The sequence below is a fragment of the Penicillium crustosum genome (genome assembly GCF_028827405.1).
Source record: "Penicillium crustosum strain IBT 35664 chromosome Unknown utg000001l_segment0_segment0, whole genome shotgun sequence".
Taxonomy (NCBI): domain Eukaryota; kingdom Fungi; phylum Ascomycota; class Eurotiomycetes; order Eurotiales; family Aspergillaceae; genus Penicillium; species Penicillium crustosum.
In genome coordinates this window covers 8,869,486-8,882,948 of record NW_026623122.1, presented here as the reverse complement: position 1 = coordinate 8,882,948, position 13,463 = coordinate 8,869,486, and the positions used below count along the sequence as shown (strand labels likewise).

At 47.7% G+C, this 13,463-nt stretch overlaps 6 protein-coding genes across 6 annotated transcripts; 3 read left to right on the top strand and 3 right to left on the bottom strand.

Annotated features, from left to right (window-relative positions):
• Positions 1-143: 143 nt before the first annotated feature.
• N7487_003294 (translation initiation factor eIF2B subunit beta) lies at positions 144-1,767 on the bottom strand (the record flags this gene model as incomplete). The annotated part of the gene is made up of 4 exons (XM_056871041.1): positions 144-341; positions 407-1,244; positions 1,298-1,593; positions 1,673-1,767. 4 exons carry the CDS (start codon positions 1,765-1,767, stop codon positions 269-271), a joined length of 1,302 nt encoding a protein of 433 aa, XP_056735825.1. The 3' UTR covers positions 144-268.
• A 585-nt stretch (positions 1,768-2,352) lies between these two features.
• Positions 2,353-3,956, top strand: nemA (Nem1-Spo7 phosphatase catalytic subunit NEM1; the record flags this gene model as incomplete). Its single annotated transcript, XM_056871040.1, has 2 exons — positions 2,353-3,754; positions 3,814-3,956. The coding sequence occupies 2 exons, from the start codon at positions 2,353-2,355 to the stop codon at positions 3,954-3,956; spliced, it is 1,545 nt and encodes a 514-aa protein (XP_056735824.1).
• Positions 3,957-4,219: 263 nt separating this feature from the next.
• N7487_003292 (uncharacterized protein) lies at positions 4,220-5,348 on the bottom strand (the record flags this gene model as incomplete). Its single annotated transcript, XM_056871039.1, has 3 exons — positions 4,220-4,396; positions 4,482-5,024; positions 5,328-5,348. 3 exons carry the CDS (start codon positions 5,346-5,348, stop codon positions 4,220-4,222), a joined length of 741 nt encoding a protein of 246 aa, XP_056735823.1.
• A 1,331-nt stretch (positions 5,349-6,679) lies between these two features.
• Positions 6,680-8,143, top strand: N7487_003291 (metallophosphoesterase family protein; the record flags this gene model as incomplete). Its single annotated transcript, XM_056871038.1, has 4 exons — positions 6,680-6,794; positions 6,846-7,303; positions 7,407-7,690; positions 7,783-8,143. The coding sequence occupies 4 exons, from the start codon at positions 6,680-6,682 to the stop codon at positions 8,141-8,143; spliced, it is 1,218 nt and encodes a 405-aa protein (XP_056735822.1).
• Positions 8,144-9,725: 1,582 nt separating this feature from the next.
• N7487_003290 (glycoside hydrolase family 76 protein) lies at positions 9,726-11,321 on the top strand (the record flags this gene model as incomplete). Its single annotated transcript, XM_056871037.1, has 4 exons — positions 9,726-9,825; positions 9,898-10,145; positions 10,214-10,663; positions 10,749-11,321. 4 exons carry the CDS (start codon positions 9,726-9,728, stop codon positions 11,319-11,321), a joined length of 1,371 nt encoding a protein of 456 aa, XP_056735821.1.
• Positions 11,322-11,789: 468 nt separating this feature from the next.
• N7487_003289 (FAD-dependent oxidoreductase) lies at positions 11,790-12,981 on the bottom strand (the record flags this gene model as incomplete). Its single annotated transcript, XM_056871036.1, has 3 exons — positions 11,790-12,084; positions 12,142-12,882; positions 12,953-12,981. 3 exons carry the CDS (start codon positions 12,979-12,981, stop codon positions 11,790-11,792), a joined length of 1,065 nt encoding a protein of 354 aa, XP_056735820.1.
• Between the last annotated feature and the right edge of the window lie 482 nt (positions 12,982-13,463).

The window sequence follows — 13,463 nt, the reverse complement described above, 5'->3', positions numbered from 1 at the left end:
TTAGATCTCTTATACTGCTACTAGTGCTTACACAGGTGTCTATATGTTAGGAGAGGCTTAATTGCAGCATATGCGAGAGAGGCCAATGCAGCGGCTATTCCTACACATTGGCGGATATGATAAATTTTAGATATTTTTTATTCATTACTTCTGCATATCGATCGTCAAAGTAATTCCTCGGGTATCGTTCGGGTAAATGTCCCTCAAATGATTTTTTTGTTGATTTTTCATGAGCTGTTTGACACAATTGCCTAAGCCAATTACTAGCTTAGAAGCTGATATCTTCCTTGCGGTAGTGGTCTGACACAATGCGGTAAAGGTATGATGGGGCATGACCGCCGCTAGAGTAGGGAAAGCAAATTAGCATGGCAAAATGAGATTAGTGGGATGGGTGCTTGAAACTTACAGGTTAGTGATGTAAAGATCGACGAGTTCCGCCGGAACGTAGTCATAGATGGGGTTTTGGACATCGACCAGGTCGACGAGATCACCTTCCTCGTATGGGAGGACCATGCTTGGGTCACCGTATTCAATGAGAGAGTCGAAGTCGAATGGATAAACAGGGCTGAGCTTGTAAACACCGCTGACAACGACGACGGGGGTCTGGTGGACCTTGGCGGCACGGGCGATGACACGGGTGCCAGCAGCGGCGACGAGGCCGCCGTTGGCGAGGACGGAGTGTGTACCGAGGATGACCTTGTTGACTCGAGACATGAGAGCGAAGACGGCCGAGTCTGGGATGAGGATGACGGTGATGCCGTGCTCGATCAGTGGCTTCTGGAAAGCCTCCAAGCCGAGATTATCATCGTCACTGACAGCACTGCCACTGATAGTGGCGTGTGTAGCCTCGTGGTTATTCGGGTATGACTCGGCATGGATAACGGTAAACTTTCGCTTCGCGGCGGCTTTGAGCAGGAACTTCTGGACAGTGGTCGAGGATGTGTGAGTGAGGATGATTTCGTTGGAGTGAATGTGGTCCAATGCGTAGGCAGCGATCTGATCGTCGACCTGGCCGAGCTCATCAATGATCTCGCCAATACCCTCCAGCACTTCGGCTCGTACGTCTTTGCTTGGGCCGTGCCCAGGGAGACGTCCGTTTGGAGAGGAGGAACCCGGGGTGCTGGGAAGTGAGTTCTCGGGTTCGGGATGGGATAGAAGGCTGAACATAGAGGTCAGAGCGGGGCGAGAGGATCTTTCTTCGGACCGGAAGGCGGGCGAGTCGCGATCCAAAGGCAAGGATGGATCTATGAATATATGAGTCACTGCGTAGATATTGGGACCAGAAGTTGGGACTGACCGTCATAAGCCCGGGGTGTTTGTGGTTGACTCTCTGAGCCAATGTCGCTAAGAGCGAATTCAGCGTCGCGATCATCTTCGGCTTCGTCACGAATGAGACCTAGGACACGGCGCACAATATTTCCCACAACCATCTCGCGCGGTTGCGCAGCCATCAGTCGCCTGCCCACACTCTGCACCCGCTCAATAAGCTTTGCTGAATCTGTTGTACGGCATGCGGAGATCACACTCCGTAGCAAATAGGCGGTTGCTGTGGCACATGATCGCGAATGGCGGATTTGACGGCGCTTGAGCAATCTGATTGAAATATACTATGTTAGCGAGTTTGATCGTCGGTGGGGGTAGCGGCTATGACTGGAAGTTTTGAGATACGTACGAAATCAGAGTCTCAATAGAGGTATCAATGGGGTTTGTCTTGAGGCACTTGAGGAATGACCCCAGGCCCGGTGTCAGGGCCAAAGAAGACGGCATGAGGAAGTGGGATGTTGGGAGGAAATCTGCGTGGTGTTCAGCGGGGGGTTGAGCAATAGAGGTGTGAAGTGTCAAATAATAAACATACCGAATTTCAAGACCAGACCACACCGAGCAAGTTGTAAATAGGGCGTTGATCAAGAGTATTCTCTGATTCTCACAAGAAAGCCCAAGAGAGTGGGAGAGACAAAGAATTGATTTTCTGCCGTTTGATCTTGTCCGCTTCCCCACACTCATTGATCCTCTATTGTCTCGGCGTTGGCTTTTCCTATTGGTGTTCTTTCAGTTTGACCGCATTTCTATTATTCCATTTCCAGTTCATTTCCATTTTTGGATTGCTTTTCATCAGCTTTGAGATTTGTATAGATCAGATTGGAGTTGCAGAAGTACTTCCGAGGCACGGGTGACTGGCGCATTGAGGTTAGAACAGCTTACACCTCCTTGCGATCCCCCTCTTTCCCTCCGACTACCATCAAACCCCCTGCACACTTATCTCATGGACCGCTTTAAGTGGGTTTGATGATTTGCTCATTCCTTTGTTAACAGATCGTTGCGCCCCTGTCTCCCGTGACGCCTTGAGGGAAGATGAACTCGTTGAATATCCTGTCCTCGCGAGTCATTGGCCAATCTTCCAGCTCTTCACGCCATAGATCGCAGTCTCAAGGCGATAGCAAACGTGCACCTCTACCGTCAGACTTTTCAAAACTCCGGTCTTATAGCGAGGATAACTTTCGGTCCCTTGACCCCACCGAGAAGAGCTACAACGATGGACCGCCCGTGAACGAAGATGGAGAAGATGGCGCATATGACTTAGATGAGAAGACACCGCTACTGCATGAAGCTCACAAGAATGGCACGCTCGCTGCTCGAAGTACTTGGCGTCTAATTACCCAACGGTTTTTCGATGCGATCACGGAAACTATCAAATTCATCCTGTCTACGTTTGCTGCACCCGGTGTGTATTTGGCTCAATGCTTCCAGGCTGATGATGGTCACTATTCGCTTCTTGCACCTGTGCACAAATTGCGGCGCTCCTCTGCCGACCCAACGATCCGGTCGGCTAAAGGGGCCACCCGGGTAGAAGGTCGGCGTCGCAGTGGCTCCACCCGGAAGCTCCGACCTCAAGGCTCTCACGAATCTATTGTATCAACAACGTCAGAGTCCGACACAGATCGACGGCATATCAAAAATCTCTCAAGCGGGAGGAACCGACCTACTAAGACCAAAGGCCACGATCCAGATCCAATCCCAGAAGGGGAAGAGCATGAGCACACGCCTCGTCGGTCTATACGAATCAAGCTCCATAATGAAGAATCTCTCAAGCGGCAGAGACACCGAAGATCCCAGAGCTCAGATTTAGGACATCCAATGCCCGAGGGTGTCTCTCGAGTCCAGGGGGCTGTCCACCTGGATAGCTTAAAGTCCCCAACCTCTCCCAACATCCACCGCATAACGAAGTACCCACACTCTCCAACTCCACCGCGCCCACTCCTCCCGTCACGAGTACCTTCATATACCGCAGCTCCCCGCAATGCCAGACCTCCGCAGAAGACCCTGGTGCTGGATCTCGACGAGACCCTAATTCACTCGCTCGCCAAGGGTGGCCGGATGTCCAGTGGTCACATGGTCGAGGTTAAGCTCTCGATACCCACGACTACTTCATTGTCCCCGGGCGGACCGCAAACGACACTGGGCCCTCAGCATCCCATTCTGTATTATGTCCATAAACGACCACACTGCGATGAGTTCCTGCGCAAGGTCAGCAAATGGTATAAGCTCGTCATTTTCACGGCCAGCGTTCAAGAGTATGCCGACCCTGTCATCGACTGGCTCGAGCAGGAACGGAAATACTTCCAAGGCCGCTTATACCGACAGCATTGCACATTCCGTAATGGGGCATACATCAAGGACCTGAGTTCTGTGGAACCGGATCTGAGCAAGGTGATGATTCTGGACAACAGCCCGATGAGCTATATTTTCCACGAAGGTAATTTACAATTCCGTTTTTATCTATTTTAGTGCGCTCAACCTAATTATCGTTGCCAGATAATGCCATTCCCATCGAAGGTTGGATCAACGATCCCACAGACAACGGTCTGCTCCACTTGATTCCCATGCTCGAAGCTCTACAATACGTCACGGATGTCCGGGCTTTGTTAGCACTTCGCCGTGGTGAACTCGAGTCATGAGCGTTATCCGCATTTGTGTTCATGAATGCGCATGTAGGTGTATACGGGGTTTGTGTTTTAGAAGCGTTGTCCAACCTTTCAACATGAAATTAGAACAAAAAAAAAAAAAAGAATATCCGGAGCAATGGAGGGGTATTGGAGACCAACACGATCATGCAAGCGCAGTTATTCATAATGGCATTCGGTGTCTCGTTTTGTTACTAGGGAATGGAAATCCGTACATATGACTTGACTTCTCTTACAACATATATGAAGATAATGATCTAAAACTCCACAGAAAGCGCCATAACCTCGCCCCCTCTGGTACACGTGCCGTTAACAGGAAGCTTCGTCTCCCCTCCGGTAGTAATATGAGGAACATTGCGATCCCTCTCTGTCCTTCCAAAAGCCGCCGACGTAGCAGTCATCAAATCCCTCGGGTCCTTCGAACCCGCAATAACCTCATGAGACCCATTAGGAAAGACTCTCATAACGATATTATCAACAAGACCCGCCAAATACCCAACCCCATGCAGACCAACTTACAATCTCATAAGGCCCCAAAGCACGACCTTTATGCATATCAATTCGAACGCGACAGAAAATCCGCTTCCGGCTGTTGGTGTAGTACATATAATCATTTACAAGTATCTTCAACCAGTTGACCCCTAGCAACAACCCCATGTCACGATTTGCGGTCAGTGTCTCGTCTTGGCAGATCACGGTGTACTCGCCGGTGCGGATATCGAGACGCCATATAAGATCGAGCTGGGAGTCTGTTATGGCGACTGCGTTCCCTTCATCTAGAGCAGCTATGCCGTTCGAATATCCAGCGGGGAGTTTCGCAATCAGGACTGACTTGGGCGTATATTCGTAGTTTCTGAGATCGAGCGTATAGACTGAATTAGATGCAATTACTGCATAGATATCTGGTGAAAGCTCCGTGATTCTATCTGCGTCTTCGGCGCCATTGAAGTGGTGGACTAGATGAGCTGAGCTGGGGATTGAAGGGTCAATTTCCCAGAGCTCTGCTGTGCTCAGATCCGCGACGAGGAGGTTGCCATTTGGTCGAACTGCGATGTTCTCGGTCTAGGTCCCGTTGGGGAATCTGTAGATTTCGCGGAGATTGGGAGAGTAAGCGAGAGATGGAGTGTAGATGAATGTAAGTAGTAGTGATAACAGGGAGCCTAGAAGATTAGCCATCTGTGAAGGGTTTGGCACAACGCTCTGAAACACCAAAGTGTATGGGAATAATTGTTGTATAAGAGATAGCAGACATGCCGGGTCTCTCCTTTTGGTAACACTGAAGCGAAACCAATTGGTTTCCTCGGAAACCGAATGGTTATGTCTGTACCTATGTATCTGTACAAGGTGATGGATGATTGGTAATACATTCTTGGCCCAGGTGGCCATGGCCAAGGTGCTTGGTAATACGCTCTTGGCTCCAAGGCTGCCCAGGTGAATTGTTATTGCGGTGAGACAGAGCCCCGGTTTCCCCACACGCACTCCTCCAGCCACTGTACTACACAGCCTGCATCAAAATAGCACCTGGGCAAGTTTAGGCATCGAGTCAGCGTCGATATCTGAAATCGAAAGTAAGAGTGCAATAGTATTCGGGGCCATCAGGGTGTGAGTGAGATGTATGGAGAAAAAATTATTGGGGAGAGGTGGGGGGCGTGGGGTGGAAACAGTCTTTGATTTTATTTCTAGACTAAGTATTGTAGGTAGTGTCGAGCATTATTATAGCATGTGCTGGGCATATTCTGCACTAAACTCTTTCTGTCTAAATAGCTCATTGGTTTCTGCCTTTATATTTCTGGATCACGCTATGAGTGCTCCTATCGCAGGAGGCGTCGAGGGGCGTCGACTTAAAATCTTAGCGTGGGAAGCGGGTTTAGCTCTCGACTTCTGTTGAGGCTTCTGCTTCTGAAGTTGGTAAAACCTTTCCTTCTCCAAGATTGAATACATGTGGTGGACTATTTTGTTACTTTCGACCGTACGATAGATCGTCTATCACTTAGACAGGGATATCATGTTCTCCTTGCTGATCACACACTTCGGATTTAAGGTCTCCATTTATGCTTTGTCCGGGTGCTTACCGAGTGGATCTCAACGTGTAAATCTGATTGGTGATCCAGTCTGAGTTGCCAATGGCTAAAGGTTAAAAGTCCAGATGGGTCCCACCACAATGGGACCTACCTACAAAGTAACCTCTTGGCCATGACGTACCGTAAGCAGCCTGCATAAATGCCCAGGTGCTAAACGGTGATAGTAGATACATTAACACCGATATTTAGAATCGGACTCCTTGGCGCCTTCAGTTAGGCTCCTTGGCGCTAAAGGCGCCGGTATTCGAGGCTTTAACCTTGCCGACGGAAGGGCCGGGAACATACAATTCTTCCTTTAGTCTCTTATCATTCTGGGGCACATGGCTTTGTGTGTACTCGAATTATAATTCCAATGACCAATCGGCAAACTATTTATCCAGAGAGCATTCTTGGTATCCAAGCCATGGATCGCTCAGGATTTGGGTTTTCCTCCTCTGCCCTGGCCGAAGCGGTGCCGTTTCTGTAAGGTTACATCTTACTATCTGCAACTGGCAACTCCCATGATATATTTCGTTGTATCTTGGATTCTTTCGATAGAAAATTGTTCGAAACCTGGTCACATTTATTGAGAGCCGCAAGTCTTCATTTTCCTTAGTTGATCTTTCAGCATAATCTATACTTGAGTACACAACGACGATGTCAATTCGCAGGCGATCCACATACCCACGTCGTGCTAGAGATGAAACGCTGCGATTGACTCAGAATGGCACGTTCCAAATATCGGTTTTTAGCGACTTGCATTTTGCTGAAGGTACGATGACAAACTCGAATAAGTATTTCGAGATGCTAATTATATTCAAAGATGACGAGGCGGACAACAAGACCAGGGGGGTAATGAACAGCGTTCTTTCTTCTGAGGAAGTGCAACTCGTGGTACTCAATGGAGATTTAATCTCTGGCGAAGCAACAACACAAGGCTCCAACTCTAGTGTCTACGTTGATCGAATTGTTGCACCACTAGTCGACCGTAATTTACCATGGGCATCGACTTACGGGAATCACGACAGCGAGATTAATTTGGACCCCGAAGAGATCTTTCATGAAGAGACAAAATATGAAAATAGCTTAACCCAGCGAAGGGTTTCGGGCTCCACTGCCGGAATCACGAACTATTACCTGCCAATATTTCCACACGAGTCTTCGAATGACAGCGCCCCGGTATTTATTTTATGGTTCTTTGATAGTCAAGGTGGTCATTATGCCTTGGCAGAGGATGAAGATCGCAAGTCAGTTGCAAGACAGAGTTGGGTAGATGACAAGGTAAGCACCACGGCGTTGATGAAGTCCCAGGATGGACTCACACATATTCTCATCCTCGATCACGGGATTTGATGTTGAATTTTCATATACTGACTTGTTACAGGTTGTCGAATGGTTCGTAGAAGCCAATGCAAACTTAACGTCTACCTACGGGCAAACAATACCATCTTTAGCCTTCGTCCATATCCCAGCTCATCCAATGCGCGCATTCCAGCAATCTGGCGTTAGCCCATCCCGCGAACCAGGGATCAACGGAGAACGGGTCCAGGAACAAGGCTATGACTCCGACACCGGCTACATATCTCAAGACATTCCATTCATAAGCGCTCTGCTGAACACCACGGGCTTGGCGGCAACCTTCAGTGGTCATGATCACGATAATGACTGGTATGGATCACACCACGCTAAATATTCTATCCTTAATTTCGAGGCCAAGTCCAAGAAGAACTCATTTAACTGATATATTTTTCTTTTGATAGGTGCTTCAAATGGAATAGTAGGCTTCCTGGCCTCAATGTCACGGGAAATGGCATGAACATGTGCTACGGCCGACATACGGGATATGGAGGGTATGGTGAATGGGCGCGTGGTGGAAGGCAGATTTTGTTGGATCAGCAGTCGCTTGGGGATGATGTGCGGACTTGGATTCGGATGGAAGATGGGTCAATTTCTGGTAATGTTCATCTCAATGCGACGTACGGCCAGGATCAATATGGGCTTGTGCATAGGAGCATCGGTGTGCAAAATGGTGGCTTTTCTCTTTCTCCTCCATTTTTTGGTGTTATTTATTTGTGGATATGTGTCTTTTCGGGACTTATATCTGGGTTTCATTTGGGGTAGATGATTCAGTTTTGTCAATAGAAGTGTGCAAGAACTAAAAGTCTGTTGAATTAAGCGATTGATCATGGTTCGCTCTCAGGGAATGTTGCGAGCGGGTAGAATTTGTTAGTGACATAGTCCACCTTGCCTTGAAGATGACTGGCAAGCCATGAAAACATTGACTCGAAGCATAATGCGAGAAAGATAGACAATGTCGCAAAGCTATCAAATTGAGAGGTAGCTATTGGTGTTGATGTGGGGCCGAATGGCTGTCATTGGATGTTGTGCATTGATTGTTCGTAGTGCCTTATTGTTATTTGAAAATAGGTGGTGTTCTGTCCTGGGTGCCGCGTTATTATAACCCAAGGATTGTCTGCAGTCGCAATTCGGTAGTTGGATTTCCTAGGGCGTTCGCCCCTCACATAAACCCATTAGTTGTGGTAGCTTATCCCTTATGGCAACCGATTGTTTTGCTTTTATCTTCCCGCAAGGATTCACGAGATCAATATTTGCCATCAAAATTCACTCACAATTCTTTGGTGAAGGTCAAGAGACAACACAGGTTATACAAGAAGGTAGAGTCTGGACCCTCAAACCTACCTAGGTAAGTGAAACCCCTGATTCTTTCTTGGGATGAAATACACAGCCCTTTTGATCGTCAAAATGAAGAGAACTGCCCAGGTGGCTTTCCCGCCTCTGACGTCAGAGACCCCTGGACCCACTTTTCTGCCCCAGGCCCACGGTTGTGATTTTACCAAATGCGGTCATCCGAAAACGGTCATTTCAGGGTTTTAAGGGTTTATTTTGTAAGAGTTTGAAGAGGTTGAGATTAAATGATGTGGCAATATTGGACGAGGAACAAGTATATTTATCTAATATATAAGGTAATACACTCATTAATTACTATAATAGCTAGGGACTATATAGATGGATGTGGAAACATTACATCGTACTATGTACTTTGTATGTACGGAGCACATAGACCATTGAATATAAAACCAAGAGGTCCAGGTTCCTTGGTTGGATCTGTCTAATAGCTTGTCTCGCCCTCTTTACACGCGTTATATGTCTTGGCATATGCGTGGTGACCCAGAGAGTGGAGAATTAAATAAGCCCTAACCTATCCGAAAACAAAAGACCCTATATTATTCGACATCATCTGTTGTTGATCTATCGCTGATCTGTCGCTTTCACTCAGTTCACATAAGAATACGACAACTTGAACTGCCAATACTGATCCCACTCAACCCTGAACTGTTGAACTTTGTATGCACACAAACGATATCGGCCCATACTCGGCTCGGTGGCGAACGACATGATAGATCTACTGGTTGATCGTCGGTCATCTCTTTGCAAAACCAACCAGAAAAAGCTTGCAATTTCTCTCAACCCCACAGCAAAGTGGATAAAGCCCTGAAAACTATTTTTAATATGGAACTTTTGGGGTTGGGGGTCTTCTGCCCATACATCATCGCGCCGCATCCCCGACCCCCAAACTCCCTTTGACAAGCAAGGTCTCGCCCAATTTTCACCTCGAATTGCAATTGTTTTTTTTCCCTTCCCCCTTTGAGATCGATATCATCTATGATTGATTTAAGCCGAAATGCACTTGTCCGGAACATGGTCTATACTTAATGGTCTCATCGCAACAACCCTCTTTTCAACATTAACGCCCGCGATCGAATTAGACATCAGCAGTGAACGTACGTCATGGCAACTCGAATTTATTTTCCGATCGAAGGTGGCAGAGAACTGACTTCGCGATCGCTGGACAGAATCAATCAAAGATGCCGCAAGTACGAGTGCTTACTCCATGATGGGGTGGTATGCCGGCAATGAAACTGGACAAATCCCTGGCTCATTCCCTGAAAAATGGTGGGAGGGATCTGCTCTTTTCCTTGCGCTGCTTCAATACTGGCACTTCACGGGTGACTCGACCTATAACTCTTTGGTGAGCCAAGGAATGGAGTGGCAATCAGGCGATAAGGGTGACTACATGCCCAGCAATTACAGTAGCTACCTGGTGAGAATTATACACCGATTCCAAAATCCCTTGAGAGGATATCTCTCTGACTATTCTTGAATCTCTAGGGAAATGACGACCAAATGTTCTGGGGTCTCGCAGCTATGTTGGCCGCCGAGCTGAAATTCCCTGATGTCCCCGACCAATTCTCGTGGCTTTCGCTCGCACAGGGTGTATTTAACACCCAAACCGCTCGATGGGATACAACGACATGTGGTGGTGGTCTGCGTTGGCAGCTCTTCCCTTACCAGGACGGATATACCATGAAGAACTCCATCTCAAACGGCGGTCTGTTCCAACTCGCTGCGCGCCTTGCCCGCTACACAAGTGAAGACAAATACACAAAATGGGCCGAGAAGATCTGGGATTGGTCTGTTTCGTCGCCGCTAGTGAACAACAAGACTTGGAATGTTGCCGACTCAACACAAATGGCAAATGACTGCGCCGACTCTGGTAACTACCAGTGGACCTACAACTACGGCACATACCTGATGGGTGCTGCCTACATGTATAACTTTGTAAGTGGGACCTCAATATTCGCCATTTCCCCATTCCATGCGGACAACCCTTCTATTTGCAGACACTAACACTCCACCTGTACAGACAAATGGAGACGAAAAGTGGAAGACCCCAGTAGACGGCCTACTAGGAAAAACCCTAAAATCCTTCTTCCCAAACGGCGATGTCTTCGAAGACATAACCTGTGAGCCTATCAAAAAGTGCAATTTCAACGAAATCCTCTTCAAGGGCCTCACCTCGTCATGGCTCGCATTCACCGCACTCTTGGTCCCCGATACTGCAGCACAGATTAAGCCCAAACTCGCAAGTTCCGCACAAGCCGCCGCAAAGTCCTGCACGGGAAACAACAACAACTCGTGCGGTATCACGTGGTATCAAAACAAGTGGGACGGATCGACCGGCATGGAGCAAGAGATCAGCGCAACGAATGTCTTCCTTGCGAATATGATCAACTTTGACACCGGCACCTTTGGCCCTGTCACCTCCAAGACTGGTGGAAACAGCAGTAGTGACCCCAATGCGGGTGAAGGAAAGGATGGGGATAACGACAAAACCAAGCCTATTACGACTGGGGATAAGGCCGGTGCCAGTATTTTGACGCTGATGTTTGTCTTTGGTTGGGCTGGTACCATGGCTTGGATGATGCTGGGTGGTTAATCTGGCGGTACATTTCATATATTTCTTTTATTGGCATTGGTTTTAGAAGGATCGGAGTTCTGAGGAGGACTCAATAATGTTTGTACATACTATCTCAAAATCATATTTACTCCCATACGGCGAAATAGGATACCCGATATTTTTTTCAAGTGTTCAATGCTGTTTGGTTAGATAAGTCTGCTCAAGGGAAATAAGACTCATTTGATCATGACACTCGCAAGCTTGCGTAGTGACATGCTCCACTCTCTTTAGTATTGGTCCCTACTGTTTATCACTTTTATAGTATAGACGAAACTGATTGACTCTAGATTGCATCAAAGGCTTCCGAAGTTAAGTCCACTTAAACAGAGTCAGGACCTTACCCCTAAATTCATGCCCGTGTACTTGGATGCGCTACAGGGGAAATCTATAATAAAATGTAACGAATAAATATCTTTTCCATTGAATCAGAAGTGCGCTGCATCCATACTAAGAAAGAAACTCGGCAATTTCACCTGCCAATCCCCAGCTAATTTTGTACCCATTTGCTCCAGCACCGTAACAAGAAACCAGGGGAAGAGTGCTTTTATCCTGGTCGACTATTTGCCCCGTGACAAAATGGAGTCCACCATGTCTCATTGGGCGCCGAGCAACGTAGACTTGCTTTATATCGAACCCATTCGTCGAAAGCGGCCCATCCGCCTGTTCGCAAATCATCTCGGGACATAGATCTCTCACCCTCTTCAAGATGGCCTCAGTTGAAGCATCATCGATATCCTCAGACCTGACGAGCGTTAGCGCCACTCTAACCTAGGGGAATTAATGAACTCAAAAAGCATACCAGTTATTAGGCTCCTTCGTCCCACCAATGACAGTCCCACCACCTAGAGGCCGGGGTATGATGACCGTAGAGGAACCATCACTCCAATGATGACTGATAGTTTTATCACAGTAATTCGAGACGATGATGAACTGACCCCGCGAGGGGAAAGAGGAGGGATCATCAAACCCTCTCCCACTTGCATCGACAACACCCGCAACATGATCGCTCTCATCCTGGGATTTATTCATCCGATAGACAGACAAACACTGTTTTAGGTTCTCCAAATGGGCTCGAATGAACCGAGTCCCCTGCGCCTCAGCCCGCGTCTGCAACCACTTCAAATAAACCGGTGAGTTCAAGACCCAACTGCGGTAGGTAACGGCTAGCTGGATAGACGGATGTTGAGGGGGGTATTCTGCAGGGTGCAGAACACGAAAGTCCGGCCATGAGGTGTAGCCATGTGCTTCTGCTAGGAAGGAGGTCAGGTCAGCGGTATCGAAATATTCAACTGCAGGAATAAAATCCACGCCGGCTTCCGGGTGATTTTTTGCGATCTCCTCGAATTCTTGGTAGGTTTGGCGCATCCAGTCCTGTTCCCTGTGTTCGTCTTCGTTTTTTGCGGGGGTGGGGCGGAAATGTGCCCCTGCCCAGGGGGAGGCGTAGTCAATACCAACATCTCCCGGTAACTCTCTCGCGATGACGGTGACTTTCGAGTATTTGGACAGCTTGACTGCGGCGCTGAGACCGATGACGCCGGCTCTGTTGAATTATTGTTAATAAATATAAAAAAAAGGGGGAAAGAAGAGGGTAGACTTCAAGTGGCTCTCACCCGACGATAATAATATGGCCTTGGCTCATGTTGGTTGTTCTTTATCTTCAGACCCAAGCTATAATGGTTGTTTTATGAATGAATCTATAACTGATCAATTGGCCAGGTTCAAGTGTTTGCATCAAGTGAGTCATCGTCATCTATAATTTCTTCCGATACGGAAAAAGCACACCGAAAAGTTATATTGGGGAATTGTGGCTGTCCCTAATCAAAGCAAAGCAGACATGACTATTGGTTGGATAGGAAACTAATTCCATTTACTCCGTATGTGCCTGGGGATTCTTGTAGAAGGCATAGGGGGTTCATTATAGACCGTGTGATGGTGATTTTGGACTACGAGATGTGCGACACAGTTTAAAAAATCACACATAGAATGCGAGAAGGAAATTTCCGATAACTTACTTCTCTCAAAGATGGCCATTGCAGTAGATTCAGTCCGAAACTTCTCTGCTTCACGCGTCAAGTGCGACGCGAAAGCGGTGTGGGGCTCAATGTATTCGCCATTCAACCT